The sequence below is a fragment of the Columba livia genome, chromosome 1 (genome assembly GCF_036013475.1).
Source record: "Columba livia isolate bColLiv1 breed racing homer chromosome 1, bColLiv1.pat.W.v2, whole genome shotgun sequence".
In the NCBI taxonomy this organism is placed as follows: Eukaryota; Metazoa; Chordata; class Aves; order Columbiformes; family Columbidae; genus Columba; species Columba livia.
The window spans coordinates 204,269,477-204,286,709 of record NC_088602.1 but is presented as its reverse complement, the minus strand read 5'-3'; the positions used below and the strand labels follow the sequence as shown (position 1 = coordinate 204,286,709).

At 43.9% G+C, this 17,233-nt stretch overlaps 1 protein-coding gene across 11 annotated transcripts in view; it reads right to left on the bottom strand.

Moving 5' to 3' along the window:
• FRMD4A (FERM domain containing 4A) overlaps window positions 1-17,233 on the bottom strand; it is a 395,327-nt gene that overhangs the window by 63,544 nt on the left and 314,550 nt on the right. For all 11 annotated transcript variants that reach the window (XM_065049256.1, XM_065049257.1, XM_065049260.1 and 8 more), the window contains 3 exons: window positions 14,600-14,656; window positions 12,373-12,395; window positions 4,275-4,358 (listed from right to left, as the gene is read on the bottom strand). In XM_065049256.1, the coding sequence (XP_064905328.1) occupies window positions 4,275-4,358; window positions 12,373-12,395; window positions 14,600-14,656 (164 nt within the window). The remainder of the gene's footprint in view (window positions 1-4,274; window positions 4,359-12,372; window positions 12,396-14,599; window positions 14,657-17,233) is intronic.

Here is a 17,233-nt window from a genome sequence, read left to right as displayed (position 1 = left end):
TCTGTCAGTGACACAGAAACTCATTCATAACACAGCCCTGACAGAGGATGCTTAACGATTGTGGAGACACAGAGGCTGCTGAAGTGCTACCGTCTGTTTGCCAGCTCATAAAACATTCCCCCCAAAGCTGCAAAAATTAATACGTGGGTGATATCCTGCAGCAGACAACTCTGATAAAGATCTTTAGAACTACCAAGAAATCCCTCCTGTCCCAGCAGCTTATAGAACTGGACGGCAGACAACTTGTAAGCAAATGCAGGGCCAGAGTTTTTCATCATCAGATCCAGATTTTCAAAGGTAATTGTTTCCCCCTCTCTTCCTATCGCACTGAGCTGTTTTAAATAGCTGTCCACTCATTGCTGTTCCTTACTGTTCTGTTTCTAACCCGATTTGTCCATTTTGATTATATGTTAGAACTACTGTCTTTATTTGCAGTCATACACTGTCCCACTGAAGCCAGCAGAGCATCTCTTGGGACAAAGGGACCAAGAGCAGGATTAGAGCCTCAGATCTGTGTTGTATTACAGCAACTAAATAGTGATTTTCAGTTTATATTTTCAAGAGGTGAATTTTCTGGCAACGCTGATGCTTTAGATTGCTAAAAACAAGCCTGCATTCAAAGTCTGCTGGAACCTTGGAGAAGTCTATCTCCCCCCTGGTCTGTTGAAAAACCCACTCTAGCACCCACATTTGTGCTGTTGCATCTCTTCCTCGCCTTCTTACTGACAACCTAGTACTGGGCTGGCTTGTTAGGGAGGATCTGAATTGAGATAAAATGCAAAGACAGTGGCTAGAAAGGAGCACTGTGAATTAACACATTTTCTAAAACTTCTCTCCACCCTCTGTGATTAGTTTTATGTCTAAAATAATAAATTTTGTAGGTTGTTTCCATGCATGGGCAAGAATATTAAAACTCAGGGCCCCAGCTCCTGGACTGTGTGGGAAGATCAGCTTAGCTTTTATTTAAGAGAGAAGAAACCCCACGAAACAAACCACCAAAAATCCCCTTCTTGCTTCACCAGTAATCAGCGATGCTAAGAGATGCTTGAGAACAAGATGTGCAACTGATTCTTCTGAATCTGTAGCGAGCTGGGAACAGCAACTTGATGATACAAAACTTACTTCAACTTTGTTGTGAAGTTTACAATCCTCCAAGAAGGTACAGTGAAAGGAAAGGCCTGCAGCAAGGGTGTGCAATTGGGAGACTCCATGAAGGTGGAGCCCGAGTCACCAAACTGTGCTGATTCAGCCCTTGCTGCAGCCAAAAATCCAGGATTCGCAGAACTGCAGAATCATTTCTGTTGGAAAGATCTTTAAGATCATTGAGTCCAACTGTTAACCCAATACCGCTGAGTCCTCCACTGAACCATGTCCCCAAGCACCTCATCTCTGTGTCTTTTGAACCCCTACATATCTTTTAAACCCCTCCAAGGACGGTGACTCCACTGATTCCCTGTGCAGCCTGTTCCAATGCCTGACAACCCTTTCTCTGAAGAAATTTTTCCCAATATCCAATCTGAACCTCCCCTGGCGTAACTTGAGGCCGTGATTTGTCTGACATTAGCTGTCATTTGCAACCAAGGCCCATTGCACCAGGCACTGTACAAATGCACAGTCAGAGAGAGTCTTCCCCAAAGATTTTTCAAGCTAAATAGAGAAGACTGCTGGATAAATGACATGAAGGCTCGCTTTAAAGAACCTGTTAGTAAAGCCCCTTTATAAAACCAGCTGTGCTAATTGTTTTATCACCACTTAGTCCATCTCAGCTGACACAAATAAAGCACCAGATTCTGTTGTTTGTTTATTTTACACTAACTGGAGCAATTACCCATCCCACCCTTAACGTTTTAAATATTTATTTCCAGAGTTGGAAATTCACTTGTTACTGCTTTGTGCTAATGCTGAACAACAGCAGCATAAACTGACTCCACCCAGAAAAGAACAGGATGGAATTTGTATCCAGTGTGTAATCTGCATGAGACGCAGAAGTGTCAGAAGACACAGTTTTTAAAAATCTGCCATCTTAGGCCGCTGAAGTTTGATCTGTACTTCAGGAGCTTTTCATCTGATTCACCGGCAGCCTCTTCATTTGAGCATTCAGTGTTTCAGAGGGTGTTTATGATAAAGCCACCATTAAAAAATAATGAGTTACTGATGTATTAGTGGTCTCTGAGACCTGGTTACTGAAGTGGAATCACAAGGGAGTCACAGGACTGCAGCCACTGGTTTTATTACCCCACTGGAAACAACCAGCTTCCCAACCTGCGACCTGTTCTCAGTCACATGAGAACTCCCACAAAATTAAGTACAGCTGCAAGAAGTGCTGTACCTTGTGTACAACTGTAAATACTCGCATTCTGTGCATGAGGTTTTTTCATGGCTCTTCTTGCTTCAGGTGACTGAACAGACCTCAAACTCCAGGAGAGTGTCTTATGGACAGGGGCAGTCCCAGACCTCACTGGGACGTCCTAGCAGAAGTCCTTAGCACAGGTATGCAGTCATAGAATCATAGAACAGTTTGGGTTGGAAAGGACCTTCCAAGCTCATCCAGTGCCACCCCTGCCATGAGCAGGGACATCTTCACCCAGATCAGGTTGCTCACAGCCCCGTCCAGCCTGGCCTGGGATGTCTCCAGGAACGGGGCATCTACCAGCTCTCTGGCCAGCCTGGGCCAGTGTTTTACCACCCTTGAATGCATGTTGGCTAACACTTGCCTGCAGTGGGAGCAAACAGATCCTGATAGGCAGACGGGGCCTGACAAGCAGCCTGGGTTGTAGCTGTTTTTCTGCATACAGATAGCACAGAATCATAAAATCACAGAATCATTTTGGTTGGAAGACACCTTTAGGATCAAGTCCAACTGTTAAACTAACACGGTCGTCCACCTCTACACCACCTAAGAACCTCATCTATGTATCTTTTAAACACCTCCAGGAATGGTGACTGAGCCACTTCCCTGGGCAGTATCACAGACAACTGGGGCAAGGACTATGTGGGCACTTAATAAGATTTCAGTCCACGTTGCTGCTGAAAGGTCAATTTGCCCTCCCTACTTGTTCCCACCACTCCTTGCATGGTGGTTTTTAGCTTGAGCTACCAGTCTGTCAGTCAGACCAGGCCACTGACCTGGCTGGAAATGCACTGCTTTTTAATGTGCGGATTAGTTTGTGGAAAAAGGAAATAAACACTCCAAAGAGGGAGACCATGTTGCTTCCAGTGAAATGCCAGCCTACGTGTATCAATTTTTCACAAAATTTGGGTTGGTTACCAAGACAGAAACATCAGGAAACTGGGATGATCCACAGATTTGTGTCAGTGTTCCTAACTTCTGCTGGAGACTCCGAGTCTCCCCTGATGTGCTCAGAAAACAATGAGGACACCTCACAGATTAGCTTGCCTACAGCTTGATGCTAGGCACAGCTCATTCTGGTATTGTAGCCATGCTAGGAAAAGCAGATGGTCTTCCTGGCAAAGGGGAGAACTGAGATCATAAACTACAAACTGATTTGTTTCCCCCTGCCATCCTCAGATCACCAGGATGCCAAAATTAGCAGAGTAGCAGATAAAGAAGTTCACTCCCAACCCCAGGCTTATAGCCTAATGCTTTAAAGACAAACATGAAAGAGGAACAAACAGAAAAGCAAGCGAAAGCATCTCCCTGTTAATGAACTGTCTTTCCCCAAATTCTTTCCTATTTGCACAGATAAAAGGGATATGCAGGGTGGCACAAAGAATCTATGTGTGGGGTGTACAAAAGTTAATTGTGACCCTGCTCCTACCCTGGATTTAATTTTCAATGCAATAAAGACAGAGCTCACAAGCCTCCACCTCCAAACATCACACAGTTTGTATAAAAGGAGGAACACATTCTTTTGAGTTCAGTTATGACATACAGAGAGGACTTGCAAGATGAAGCTCAATCACTCAAAAATAACACAGGACAGTGCAAAATATTGACATTTCAAACTGGGAAAACTCTGCACAGATGCAAAATGCTGGCAAAGGCAATGGCACATTAGGCGTCTTGATTTCAAGACACTTGCACATTTCTAGTGATTTTTCTGTCTGGATGTTACTGCAGCCATTTGGCAGATGGGGAAACTGAGGCCCAGGGTGGTAGCTCTACTTGTGTCGAATCATACAATGAGTCAGTGGCAGACCTAGAGCTAGAAGACAGGAATCCCTGCAGCCCAGTTGTACTCCCAGATCACTCATTGCCAGAGCCAGGTCCTGCATAACCCACTGCAAAGCTGCTCAGCAGAACGATACGTTACCAGTAAGCGAGGGAAGGATGCTCCTTCAGCGCTGGTGTTGGAAGGGCCGGCAGCTTCTTTAATTCATTCCTTACAACTTCATTGCTGAAAGAGAGTTCAAAAGGAGGATCAGGCTACAAGAAAACAACCACAGTATTTGATATGACCTGACCTAGCTGGCAGGCTGCTATGGCTCTACATCTGTTCCTTCTTAACAAAAAGCACTGGGGCTTCCTTTTTCTTCTCTCTTTATTTGTTTTATGGCAGCCCAGTTAACTTTTTCCTCTGTTATGAAAATTGGAGAGAAGCTCTCCCAGATGGTTGCGTTGAAGCACTTCCTATCGGTGACTGGGCACAAAAGCCACCATGTCACATTTCATCGAGCAGGGTCCCACAGACATGTTCATACAGAGAAAGAAACACAAGGAGAAGAGAAATAAAAGTGATGCTTTCAGCTGCAATACAGAACCTTTATTTAATGCCTTACAACCTGCTGCAAAAAGTAATTATTTGCTTTCTTAGCATCACTGGTTGCTTTTAGCCTCTTGCCCCAGTGACCTGGCCCTTACACATCTTCACTGATGAGGCTCCAGCTTGAATTAATGTCCTGCTACACAAAACCCTCTGTGGGACCAGGCCCAACCACTTTGCTCACATTCTCCTCCCTGCAGCCTTTAGTGGCCATGCTGGCCAGCTGGTGCAGCATTGCTGCACACCAGAGAACAGGGAGAGCTCATGAAACGGGAGACAAATTCTCACAGATGGAAGGATACTGTGGGATTTTCTCCTACAAACCCAAAATGCCTCCCTTCCCACTTTTAAAAACACAAGAAATTGTGTGCATGCGAAAAAAAAACCAAGCAACTCCCTCAAAGGCTTGGGAAGGAAGACAGCGTTGCTGTTACTTCTCAAATCATAGAAATACACAGCCAGGAGGGCCAGACAGTACACTGAGGAGTGCCAAAGAATTAATATATATTGGCTTACTTCTTAATAGCAGTTTTTTTCTGCTTTCTTGTACCCTGCCTTTTATCCTACTAATAAAAGCATGGCTGTCCTAGAGCTGTGGAGAGAGATACCCCTTCCAGAGCTTTAGATTTCTGAGCCCACTGGCTTCTCCTACAGGGCAGCAGGGCCATTAACCAGGCACACAGGTGGACCTGGCATCCCCAGCTGTAGAAACAGCCACCTTAACATTTGCTAAAGGCCCAAGGAGCCCTTGGATGTGCCAGGTCACCCTGAGTTTTGTTCTTGTCTCTGGGACAGTCTGTACGGTTGCTCATAGAGACATGAGTTTCAGTTGTGAAAATCTTCCCACAGCATTTCTCTGTTTGGACACTCCAGCAGCAGGCTCAGCCTGAGACCCAGGTGGGTTTATCTTAATTGGAGTTTGCAGGTTAATTGCCATAGGGTAAACCACTAACATAAATCCCAGAGCAGGCATTTTGGGTATGTCTACAGGCGTTTATTGTCATGGTAGTTCCCTGACACTCAATTAAGTAGTTTTAAAACAGGACCACAACTTCTAACTCAAGACTATGACAGAGATGCCCAAGTCTCAATCAGACTCAAATTTTGCAGAGTGAAGATGTATGGAACAGCACTTAACAAGAAATGACTTCCATGCTAAGCACATAGAAAACCTCTCAGTAGTACCTCATATGCCAAGTCAAATGACTCCTGACAAAGAGTGTTTGAACACCCACTCCTTCCTAAATCTCATGGGCATCTGACCGCCAGATAGTTCTTCCTTTGTAAGTGCAAATGCTCAAAAACTATTCAGATTTTTTTCTTCCATGGCATGTAAATACCTGCACAAGTCTGAACAAGAAGCCGCTCTGTTCCGTGCTATCTGCTGATCTGGCTGCTCTGCTCCGTGACTGACAGCCAAGAAAACAAGCTGTTGCTGTTTACAGAGTTCATGAGGTCTGCCCAGAGATGTCTCCTCCACAGCATGTGCATACTCAGCTCTTACTGAGGTTTTTTGACATTTTGAAAGAAACTGGAGGAAAAAAGATAGAAACCCAGCACAATGGGAGCACGAGCAGCAGTCGCTGCTCACAAATGAACATTTTTTGAGGTTGGCTGCTCATCGAAGGAAGTTGAGAAATTTCCAAATTTGTTCTGGCAAGACAGGGAGTAATTTCCAAACAGGGACTTTCTGAGCCCAGAAAACTGTCAAATAGGGCAAGATTAGTGGTGACTAAACTATCTTTGAGAGTCTGGGAAAAAGCCTGAACCGGTAATGTCTCCCATAAAAGAAAGAGCTAATGCCAGTCAGCTCTGTCTTTTTCTGTCAGTGAGGAGCAAACCTTGCTTGAACTGTGACAAAAAGTCTTTTTAAGAATCAGAGAAAAAGACATTCTTAATGATGTTGTTGGGTGGGATCAGCATTTCTGCTCAATACCTAGAAAACACCATAAAGATAGTGCCTCGCAGCTTCAAAGCACCAAATGTACTTCAGGTAAGCACTTCTAGGAAAAAAAAAGGGATTTCATTCCATGGTCCATATATTCACTAAGTCTTCTGACAAGACTAATCTCAAGACAAATGAATTTAGACTCCAAAACGGATGTCAAAGCAAGAAAAAGGAAAAAATATCATGGCTCAGGTTGCGTTTGAGCTGGTGGCCATGAGGTCACTTTCCTCTTGGTTCCTTTTAAAACACCAAACGCCTTAATTTTTAAAGTATTTCCAGCAGGATCACAAGTGGTTCTATACTTACTGCCCTTCCTGTTCTTTCTAGTGAAATATCTCAGTGTGTTTATTTTATTAGTGTATTTAGAAAGTGTTTTGTTTAATTCGGACACTTGTGCTGCATTTATTTTATATTCAAAAGTGTCCAACCTGCAGGACTGGTATAAAAGGAAGGGTGCTTTTGATACAGAGTTATTAATATACAGGGGAAAGTCTCCAAATACACTTTTTTGTGTCCTCCAGACATCTTCATTCCTGCACTATGGAGGAAATTATCATATTTAAAAGGCTGAATAACAATTTGAAAACTGAACTGGAAAAGCCATTTGCATGGGGTCCTGAAAGCTGGTTAGATATCCAGAAATAAGGCTGACTCACTGGAGGATGGATCTAGAAAACAGGAACTCCTGAATTCTGGTTTTAGTTCTGGTACTGCCCATTTAGTGAGTTTTGACCAAATAAATTAGCTTCCACATCTCAGCATTTCTGTCAACACGTGGGGATAAAAGGCCTACCTAGCTACTTCATCAACTTTTTGTGAAAAACAAGTTTTTGCAAAGTGGCGACAATAATTTTGAGCAAGATTACATATGCAGTCGTCTCAGGAAATCCATACATTTTCCAGCATGTGTAATAACAATGCTCACTAACAAAACAAAACTACAGGTTACAGTTATCAACCCTTCTCAGCATGGTAATTAATTCTTTTGAGTGTCAGAGGAAACAGAGTCTGAGATTCTTGGATTAAATGGTACTGTTTGAAACACAGTGTTTAGGTTCTTCTCCATAAGGTTGCAAGAATGCAGCCTGGGCTTTGTAGCCCCTTCCAAAATTCTAATTGGTTAAATGTCACCCGGTTCCACAGAAAGAAAAGTAAGCCTGAAACTATGTTAGATTACCATCTGCCCAAACATTGAAATTATTGTGAAATTCTGCTTAACAGGAAACCGGCCGTTTGCTTTCTTCCCTTGTTATTCTTTCATATGTTGCTGGGAGATACTTGGAGTTCACTCGAAATGTCTCATATTGCTTAATGGGAAGAAATCTAGCAACAGGACTCTGTCTGAGGAACTAGCTGCAATGGTTCAGGATTTTGTTTTACTTAAGGTTTTTTCTTTCCCCTCCCCAAACTGAGAGACAAATGATCAGTATATGTAATTTTCAGCTGCTTTGAGACAGATGCTGTTTAAGGTCGAATAGCTGGATTCTGAACATTTAAAAGCTGGTGTGAGCTTCCCAAAGATTTTAGTTGATGTCAGACTGGACTCTAAATCTGGTAGGATTAATTTAGGGGGAAAATCTTGACTATTTTAACAATATGCCATGATCCCCCACAAATCAGGCATGGCACTCTGGTTCCTTCCTCTATGTAAACCTAAGGAAAGTCACACCTGTAGGATTTGCGTTCATCTAAGGAACTGAAATTTGTCCTGCCCATGCTCTGCCAACCAAGTGTGACTCACAAGATTAGCTTGAGCTTATAACCTTTACATTTGTTTGCAGGATGCTTAGGAGTTTTATGCATGTGATTCTGTGCCTTTGAAGTCAAAATTTTTGCAGCTAATACCAAAAAGCACAGAACCAATCTTAAGTGTCCTGTTCAACCTGAGAATCAGCTGAACAGGGATACCTCATTGTCCTAAATTCAGTGGTATGTCCCAGCCTACATGTAAAACTTTTTCAGTCTTGTCAGCTGAAGCATTTGGGGAGTCTTTTAAATAATGTGAAAATCATTATTTAACACAGAGAACTAGGAACTTCTTAAGTAGAATGACTTTTTTATCTTAAAACCTTGCTGAGCTCAAGTTCCGCCTAAATCTGTGTCAAGGAAGAGATGTGCCCTCTGTGCAACTCTGCTTGCAAAACACTGAGGTGGGCCAGGACACTTACAGCAAACACTGAGAAATATTTTTCTTAATTACACAGATCTAAACGGGTTCAAGAGCTCCAGCTTTCTGATGGGTTTGTTTTTGAAATGGATCACAAATTAGAAATGGAAAAGGCTTTAGTCAAATTGTTAGTAATAGATGTCCAACTGATCTGTCAGGGCTATTGTGGCATCTTAGTTCAAGACAGATAAGGGTGACTCAGAGTATGCGCTCTCCAGGCTTACCAAACACTGGGCAGTCACTGCGATGTCTGAGTCAGGCAGCATTCCAAGGTGACAAGAATCAGAGATAAGAATCATAGAATCATTTGGGTTGGAAAAGACCCTCAAGATCATCAAGTCCAACCAAAACCTAACTAGCACTAAACCATGTCCCTAAGAACCTTGTCTGTGTGCCTTTTAAACACCTCCAGGCATGGTGACTCCACCACTTCCCTGGGCAGCCTGTTCCACTGCTTCACAACCCTTTCTGTGAAGAAATATCCAATCTAAACCTCCCCGGTGCAACTTGAGGCCATTTCCTCTCATCCTGTCACTTGTTACTTGGGAGAAGAGACCAACACCCTCCATGCTACAACCTCCTTTCAGGTAGTTGTAGACAGTGATATGAGTGATGCATGATGATGCCATACTAAAGGATGCAGAGCATGTGTTTGAAGGGGCACATAAGCCCCTTTTGGGGAAAGGAGAGAAGAGGCCTATGAGCACACTTATTATTCTAAGCCATGGAATGATTTCCTCAAAAGCAGCAGTGGAATCTGGTGTCATTGCAGATGTATCAGTTCAGAGGTAGAAAATTGACTACTTGACCTTGTAAGATCAGTTCTGGTTTTTGAGCTCCCATGAGGCTGAAAAAGCAGACCTGCAACTTCATTCAGGAGTCCTGAACCAGCCCCTTGTGATCCACCACCTGGGTGCAGCAGGGTTTGGAGCTAATCGCACTCAGGTCACCATGGGCAGGTGCCAACCCGCAGCTGGAATTGCGACAATTTGGCATTGGCTGTCCCAGCACCTGAGGCGATCAGCAGTGACTCACAGGAAGGTTCCCATGGGGAACAGCAGTTCTCCCATTGCCACAAATGAGCTACAAACTCATTTTTCTGGATCAGGGCCAAAGAGAGACTTGTAGTCTCACAGGCTGTAAATCTGGTGGTGGCAGTAGACAGAATAGGTGTGGGAAATCTGCAGCCTGCGTTCCAAGCATGAAACCCTTTAGAACTAACTTATTTCTTCAAAAACAAAGCAGGAGTTCAAGAGTTCAGCTATCGTGCAATGTACGCTGCCATGCACAACATATTATCTTTAAATCTCAGCAGCGACACATTCACAACTGCAGAACTTCTCTGTTTCAAAGAGTAGCCACTTCTATTTCACACAGCATTTCAACATCGACTGACTTCAAACACAAAGCTAACTTCAGCCATAAGAGAAATCAGAACATTTGTCTCCATCTGCAGTTCCTCTGGCTGGCCCCAGGCTTGATTTGCCTCCCAGATTTTCCACTGCTGATATGGATGACCACAAATCTCAGCAGGCAAAAACTTGACCACAATGACCACATGTTGACTTCAGTAGCACCTGGATTTCACCCAGCACATCAACCCTTGTCAGTGCACATTAGAGGGGAGCTGCTGGACAGACATCCCTGGAGATGCTAAGTCTTCTCCTAGACCAGACAGGGTAGGATTCTTCTGCCTTCCTCCAGGGATAGGCTTTAAACTCCATGAATAAGGCAGATTGCTGTCCCACCAAAGCCCATTTATAAATTAAGATCCCTGGCAGTGTCAGCAAGTTGTTACCACAACAGCACTTCTCTGCCTGACTCAGATATAAGAATTTCCCTTCTGCTTCACATCATGGTGACCCACAGGTGGGAAGGAGTAAGAGCTGTTTTAATGAGGATGGTGATGATTGCCACACTGATGTGGAGGAAGCATTTAACACCAGGTGATGAGGGATTTTCTCTGCTCTCAGAGAAGATTCCTCATATCTCTGTGTTTCTCTCAGAGAAACACACTGTGATAAACACAACCATTCCTTTTACAAGGGACATCAAACAGCTTGTAGCAGCTGGATGCCTTCTACCGTCTGTTTCTACTTCTGGTCTGGAAACAGATACTTGAAGATAAAATGCTTTCAGTCCTATTACCCCAAGCCATCTGATACCTTTCTGTTCTGTGTTTCATAGTCTGAATGTGCATTTCTGGGTGCGTTTTCATAACGAGAAACTTTAAATATTGTGCCTCATAGCAAAACCACTGGATGGTATGGTTTATCACAGGTTCGAATGGCAAAACTCTGCTTGGTCCAGCTCTTCTGGGCTGAGCACTTGGCAGTGCATGGAAAACCAGACTGAAAAGAGCCACATGCACTCCAGTACCCTCTAAATAAGCACTGCTGATAGCTGAGTTATTCCAAATCAGGTGGAACTGACAAATGAAGCAAGACTGGGCTTGTGTTTCTGTGGTCAAATGCACGTCAGGATTTAGCAAGTTGATTAAGGCTTTGAGAAATGATAAGGCAGAACTTAAAATTCCTTTTAGCAAGGGTTACCTTATGTCATATCAGATTTCACAATGGGCAGGCAATATTTGCAATGCATTGTCCCTTTTCACTGGTTTGTCTCAATTTTAGCTGGCTAGAAGGCCCAGTCCACCAGAAGGCAGAACCTGCCTGTTATTCACAGGCTCCTATGGGTGCACAGGGTATCATTACAGTCTTCTCTCAGTGTATCTCAATGCTGACAAAATTAAGACACCTCTTCAGCTCATCTCACAATTCAACCTCACTGCCCATTCACACTTTTTCTTCTCTGAAGCTGAATTCAACAGATACTGTGGTCCTCCAGGTGAAATCACATTCAGGTCAACAAAAGTAGCGTATGGAATATGTGAATTTTTTAGCATAGACGGTTCTCCTGAGCTTCAGATGAAGAACTTTCATGTTTCTCACATGAGACATCAAACAACCTTCTGACCTCTGGTTGCTGCTAATGTGTAACTGACAGATGCTGTCAACTTAAATGAAAATTCTGGGGCATTTCATTAAAAGATGCTTGAAACACCAGGCACAGTCACCTCTCTGGATTCCTTACAGCAACTCTGAAGATTTGGCTCAAGGGATAGGAGAAGTTCATCAATTATCTAAATTGTGATTTTGAGAACTCTGTCCAAATTTGAGCTGAAATACCAATTAGTGATGGAATTTTAATGTTCCCTCTGGCTGGGCCTGTGATATAACAGTGATTGTAGTCATTTCCTTAGTAATTTCCTTCCGAAAACTAGTCCATTTCCTGAACTTCATGGGCATATAAAGAGATTTGTCAACAACAAAGTCACAAACAATGCTGTGTGCAAACCATGCTCTGGTCAATGTCTGTGTTTTGTGAAGAAATGATTTCAGGAAGCACAATGTCTACATTAGAAATGCATGCCTGCTGCTACACAGCTACAACTGAGTCACATTGCTCACACAGTGATTTTAATAAATTAATTCTCACAGCACACAATGACAACAACTTTTAAGATCACCTACCTTGAAAAATCACCCTTTGCCTCCTGTAAAATGAGGGAGAAAAATTAAAAATAGATCATTAGAAATAGTAGAAAAAAGACTGTTCAAGATTTTCCATTTGCAAAATTCATTTAGCAGCAATTTCCTGTTGTAATTGATTCCTCATGTATTTTTTGGAACCAGTATCTAATGTCAAGTGCCATGATCCATGCAGTGAGATAGGCATATTACAAATCAAAAGGTTTGCCTAATACAGGGCTAGATGATTCCTCATTCTGTTACTGGATACCTACGAAGCTGCAGGAAATAATGCTAGTAAACAAGTAAATTTTGGGGTCAATGTGGATGCTACATTATTAGAAGATCTCTAAAATCTCAGTGACTTTGCAGCCTCAGAGACTGCAACTTCCCTGACTCTTTTTACAAGTATTCTCATTATTTTCTAGTAACTAGACTTTCCAAAAGCTAGTTCACTGTCAGCTTTCAGGGGCATGCAAGACATAAGTTTCTCTAAGTCCTTGCTGGGTGTTTGGGGGAGTATTTAGCTTATATTTACTTATGTATCTAGAGATATTTCTATTTATTACCATCACAGCTGGATAAAGGGCTGGGTAATGTTCCACTCCAGCAGTTAGGTTAGTACGTGAGTCTAATTGCATATCTGGCGAACCCTCAAAATCTGGTGAGTCCCCTCAATAGATGCAACACACATTTTTCATTTTCCATAGGCAATACACATTTCATATGATGCACACTACAGCACCTCATTTGTTGTAAGCTACACAGAAAGCACAGTGCAGGAATGCAATGTCTGCAGTGAAGGAGTTTCCACTGCCAAGAGAACTGAGCTTTGCATCCAGATCTTTTGTTTTAACATCCTTCCATCCACTTGCAAAACCTGTCAGCCCATGTCCAGTGGTACTTCAGTTCTGAGGCTGGGGTAAAGTTCAGAGCTTTCATGGCACTTCAGTTTCTTCTGGTAACACAACAATTTGAAATAAGGCTGCAGAGGAAATCACTTAGAGTTCTGACAGTCCTGTACTATAATATTACATCCTTCTGTTTCCCCCTGAGTGAACTGAAGGGCAGACAAGCTCTCCTCTGGTTTGTAGGAAGGAGACCTTGAACATATCATGGTCATAGTTCAACAAAGGGCAAAACCCAAAGGATATGCCCTGGCCCACACAGGGGGAGCATACTGAATTAAAAAAAAACCATTTTGTAGGGTAGATTCTCCATACTTCAGTTCTTTGACCTACACGCTGCAGTGAGAAGTAGAACAAATTGCTGTATGACTCCTCTTGTTTTGCTTGGATCCTGCCACACACATGGGTTGTAGTAATTTCTGGTTGCAGACAGCAGAGGTGTGGCTTGTTTTGACTGTTTTCATTATGTTACACATCAAACTACTACAGGAATACACGTAACATCCTATGTTTGTGATGGGGAACAATCACAGCAACAAAGATTACAGTGGCAGATCTGGATCTGGCTGCACGATTACTAGGCACTGTAGTTATTCATTAGGATGAGCAGACAATAGATTCATAACCCTATTGCTGCTCCTCACAATGAGCCTGTTGTTTGATGTGTATTCCCCCAATAGCCAATATGCAATTTCTATAATGTGCTTTTAATTGAGTCCCCCATCCTGGCTCTCTCGCTCCATTTTTGTTACATAAAATGATTTTAATGAAGATTCAAATCCTTACACATTAATGGCTTCTTTAACATGGGAAGTGCTATAGAAGTGCAATGCATTGTTATTTATTAGTGCAGTCTGATGAGATGGCTTGTCTGCTCACATGGCTCCTCCATAGTTGCACGGCTGATGGGAAAAAACATTAAAACTGCACTGTACAAAAGGGGAACAAGGATCATCTGACAATGATCTCTGATCTGTTCCCACAGTCATGCTCCTAAAAAAGAGATCTTTCACATAAAACACCTCTGCTACCCTGAATGTATTCCTCTTTGGGAACCAGTGCGTTTGTGTCAGTGCAAACATAATATGCATTTATGTGTGTAAAACGTTGGAGAGTGGAATCTGCTCCATGCATGGAGAGGTCTGGCTTGAGAGCCTTCTATATCTATTTTGCATTTGTATAAATACAAAAACTGTGTAAAGACATCTTTTTTCTTGCAGCTGGGGAACCCCTGCTCTTCCATACAGCCATTCTGGATTTGGCAAATCAAAAGATATAATGCAACATAAGGAAGCACAGAGTGTGAGAGGGCAGGGACCTACCTGCAAGATGTACGCAGCCAGTTCAAACACCACTTCACTGTCAACCTCAATGAGTTCCTAAAAAGGTGAAGAAAACAAGAAAGAAAAAGAAACTTGAGTCAGATCTCCTGTAAGAAGGACGTGCATCTCCTCCTGGCTGCTGCATGGTGAAGCGTGTGGTGCAGTTTTTTTTCCCCCTGGCAAGGCTTCAAAGCATTCCCTGTGCTCTTGGAGACCAAAGTGAGGGAGAACCTGCCCACACAGATGTGGAGAAAGCCAAATATTCAGTGTAATGGCTTGGTAAGTGAAGCATAACTGGATGTGGCATGAAGGGATTTCTGGGGAGGAGGAAGGAGAAGACAGGTAGAAGGTGAAGGATCAGGGTGATTTTTATTTTCTTGTGTGACTTAGTCTGGGAAATAATTTTTTGCTCCCTCAAATGTCACCTGTGCTTCAAGGGAACACAGCCTTGTCCTTGGCTCACAGAAGCAAGGAAATGAGACAATTTGTCTTTACTGATGTTGTATAAAACCCCCTGCAGAACTCCTCTGGCCCTTGCCCAGGGTAAACTCACAGGAAAAAGAGCCATATTCCCTCTTACAGGACAGGACCTCTGGTTTTGGCTCCTTCATCCCCATGAGCACTGGGGCTGGGGGTGCTTTAAGAATGAGCTGTGACGTCAAATCTTTTGGAAGATCTTCACTGCTCTGTTCTATAGGATCCAGCCCCCAACAAATGCAATCTTGGAGGGTCAGGTGAAATTGTGAGTGTTTTGCTTGGACATCATGGTCACATGAAGGACACGGATAGTCCCATCAGATCCTCTCAGGGTCTTTCTGCTGTGCCTGAGATGGTGGTCACAGGACTAAAAGGTCCAGGCACTGCTCCATCTGAACGTGCAGGATGCAGACCTGAAATCACAGGTGCCTGGGATGGGAGGCAGGAGCATTAATTTGGTGGCCAAGTGTGCTGTCCCCAAGTCTCCAGTCCCTGCCAGTGTCAGCTTTTGGGAAGAGAATGGATTTTTACTTTGATACGGTTTAGGCCTCAATTCTGCAACTGGATCTCTTATATTGTCTTCTTTGTACATGGCCACGTATACTGGGTGACCGTTCAGATGACTCCTGTGGTGGCTTTTCTGTTGTATTTATTTAAGCTGCTGTTTTTAATATTTTACTTTATCTGGCAAGAAAGGAGGGATCTAAATATAGATGGCTGCTGTGATCCATACTCCAGCCAAGTCATGGCCACACCTCATTTACAAGCCACAATTGCTGCGTTGGCTTGTCTCTGGCAAAATCAAAAACAAAGGGAACAAAACAGAGGATAAGATCCAGGTGTCCTTGGCTTTCACCAGTGCCAGCTTTTTAAAATAAGCGCTTCCTTCACCTACTTCATAACAACTCCTCAGGGAGTAAAGACCAGCTATGCTAGGGGCAATAAACACACCTTCCCCAGTTCAGCTGAACTGCCTGATTAAGGCAGGCACCTGCACTAACGATGTGCGTGTGCCAAGGGAAGCGGCTGGTGCGAGATGTGGATTCAGCTGCAGGCAGGGCCAGGCTGGAGCAGTCAGGCATATCCCATAGCAAGGGCTATGCAGAGTAGAACCAGATCTCTCTCTCTCCTTGAAGCACCAGGCACCACACCGACAAACCAGCCTCTGCGACCAGATGTCGATGTTATGGCAAGTTGATGCTAGCACGTAAAGCGGCCAGAGTGCCTTGTCTGGCCCTAAGGGTGTGTGGCACAGTAAAGCTCATAATTAAATGCTGTTCCTCCCGCCCCCGGTCCCAGACGGGGTTACCTCAGCCACTTGGGAACAGGTGCTCATCCCTGAACAGTGCCCAAGCAGTGCCTGGAACAGGGCCTACACCTGTGCCAGAACGTGCTAGTAATTAACCAGCCTGACTGATTGAGGGATGGTGCCTGATACCCTGTCTCATTTGGTGGCTTGGCCTTTCTGGGCAACAGTTGTTTGCTGCTCCTGTGCAAGAGTTGGAGTGTCTGGGTGCATGAATGTCTCATTATACAACAGGGTGGGCAAGGAGGAGCAGAGGGCACAGCCAGAGGAGTGCAGGGCCAGCTGACAACCTCTGGGAACCAGGAGCCCCAAAGTAATCAGGCCTCAGTTTCCATCTTTCCCAACTTGAGCAGCCCTCTGCATTGGGACATCAGAGGGTGTGTGTCTGGATAATCAATGGGGGAAGTTCTGAGGTGCTACCATACCATTATGAACTACACTTATACCATACACAGTATGGTCTTTCCAGGCTACAGGGGAGCCTTTCATAGAATGTTCTGAGTTGGAAAGGACCCACAAAGATCACCAAGTCCAGCTCCTGTCGCTGCACAGGACAACCCCACAGTTCACACCATGTGTCTGAGGGTGTTGTCCAGTCTCTTCTTGAACACTGTCAGGCTTGGGGCCGTGACACCTCCCTGGGGAGCCTGTTCCAGTGTCCAGCACCCTCTGGGTGAAGAACCTTTTCCTCATGTCCAACCTAAACCTTCCCTGGCACATCTTCCTGCCATTCCCTCGGGTTCTGTCGTTGGTCGCTAAAGAGTTCAGCACCTACCCCAGGTAGACTGGGTTGAAGACATCCATGGGAAGTCCAACCAATAAATTTTTGGAGGACTTCAAGGTTTGAGAGC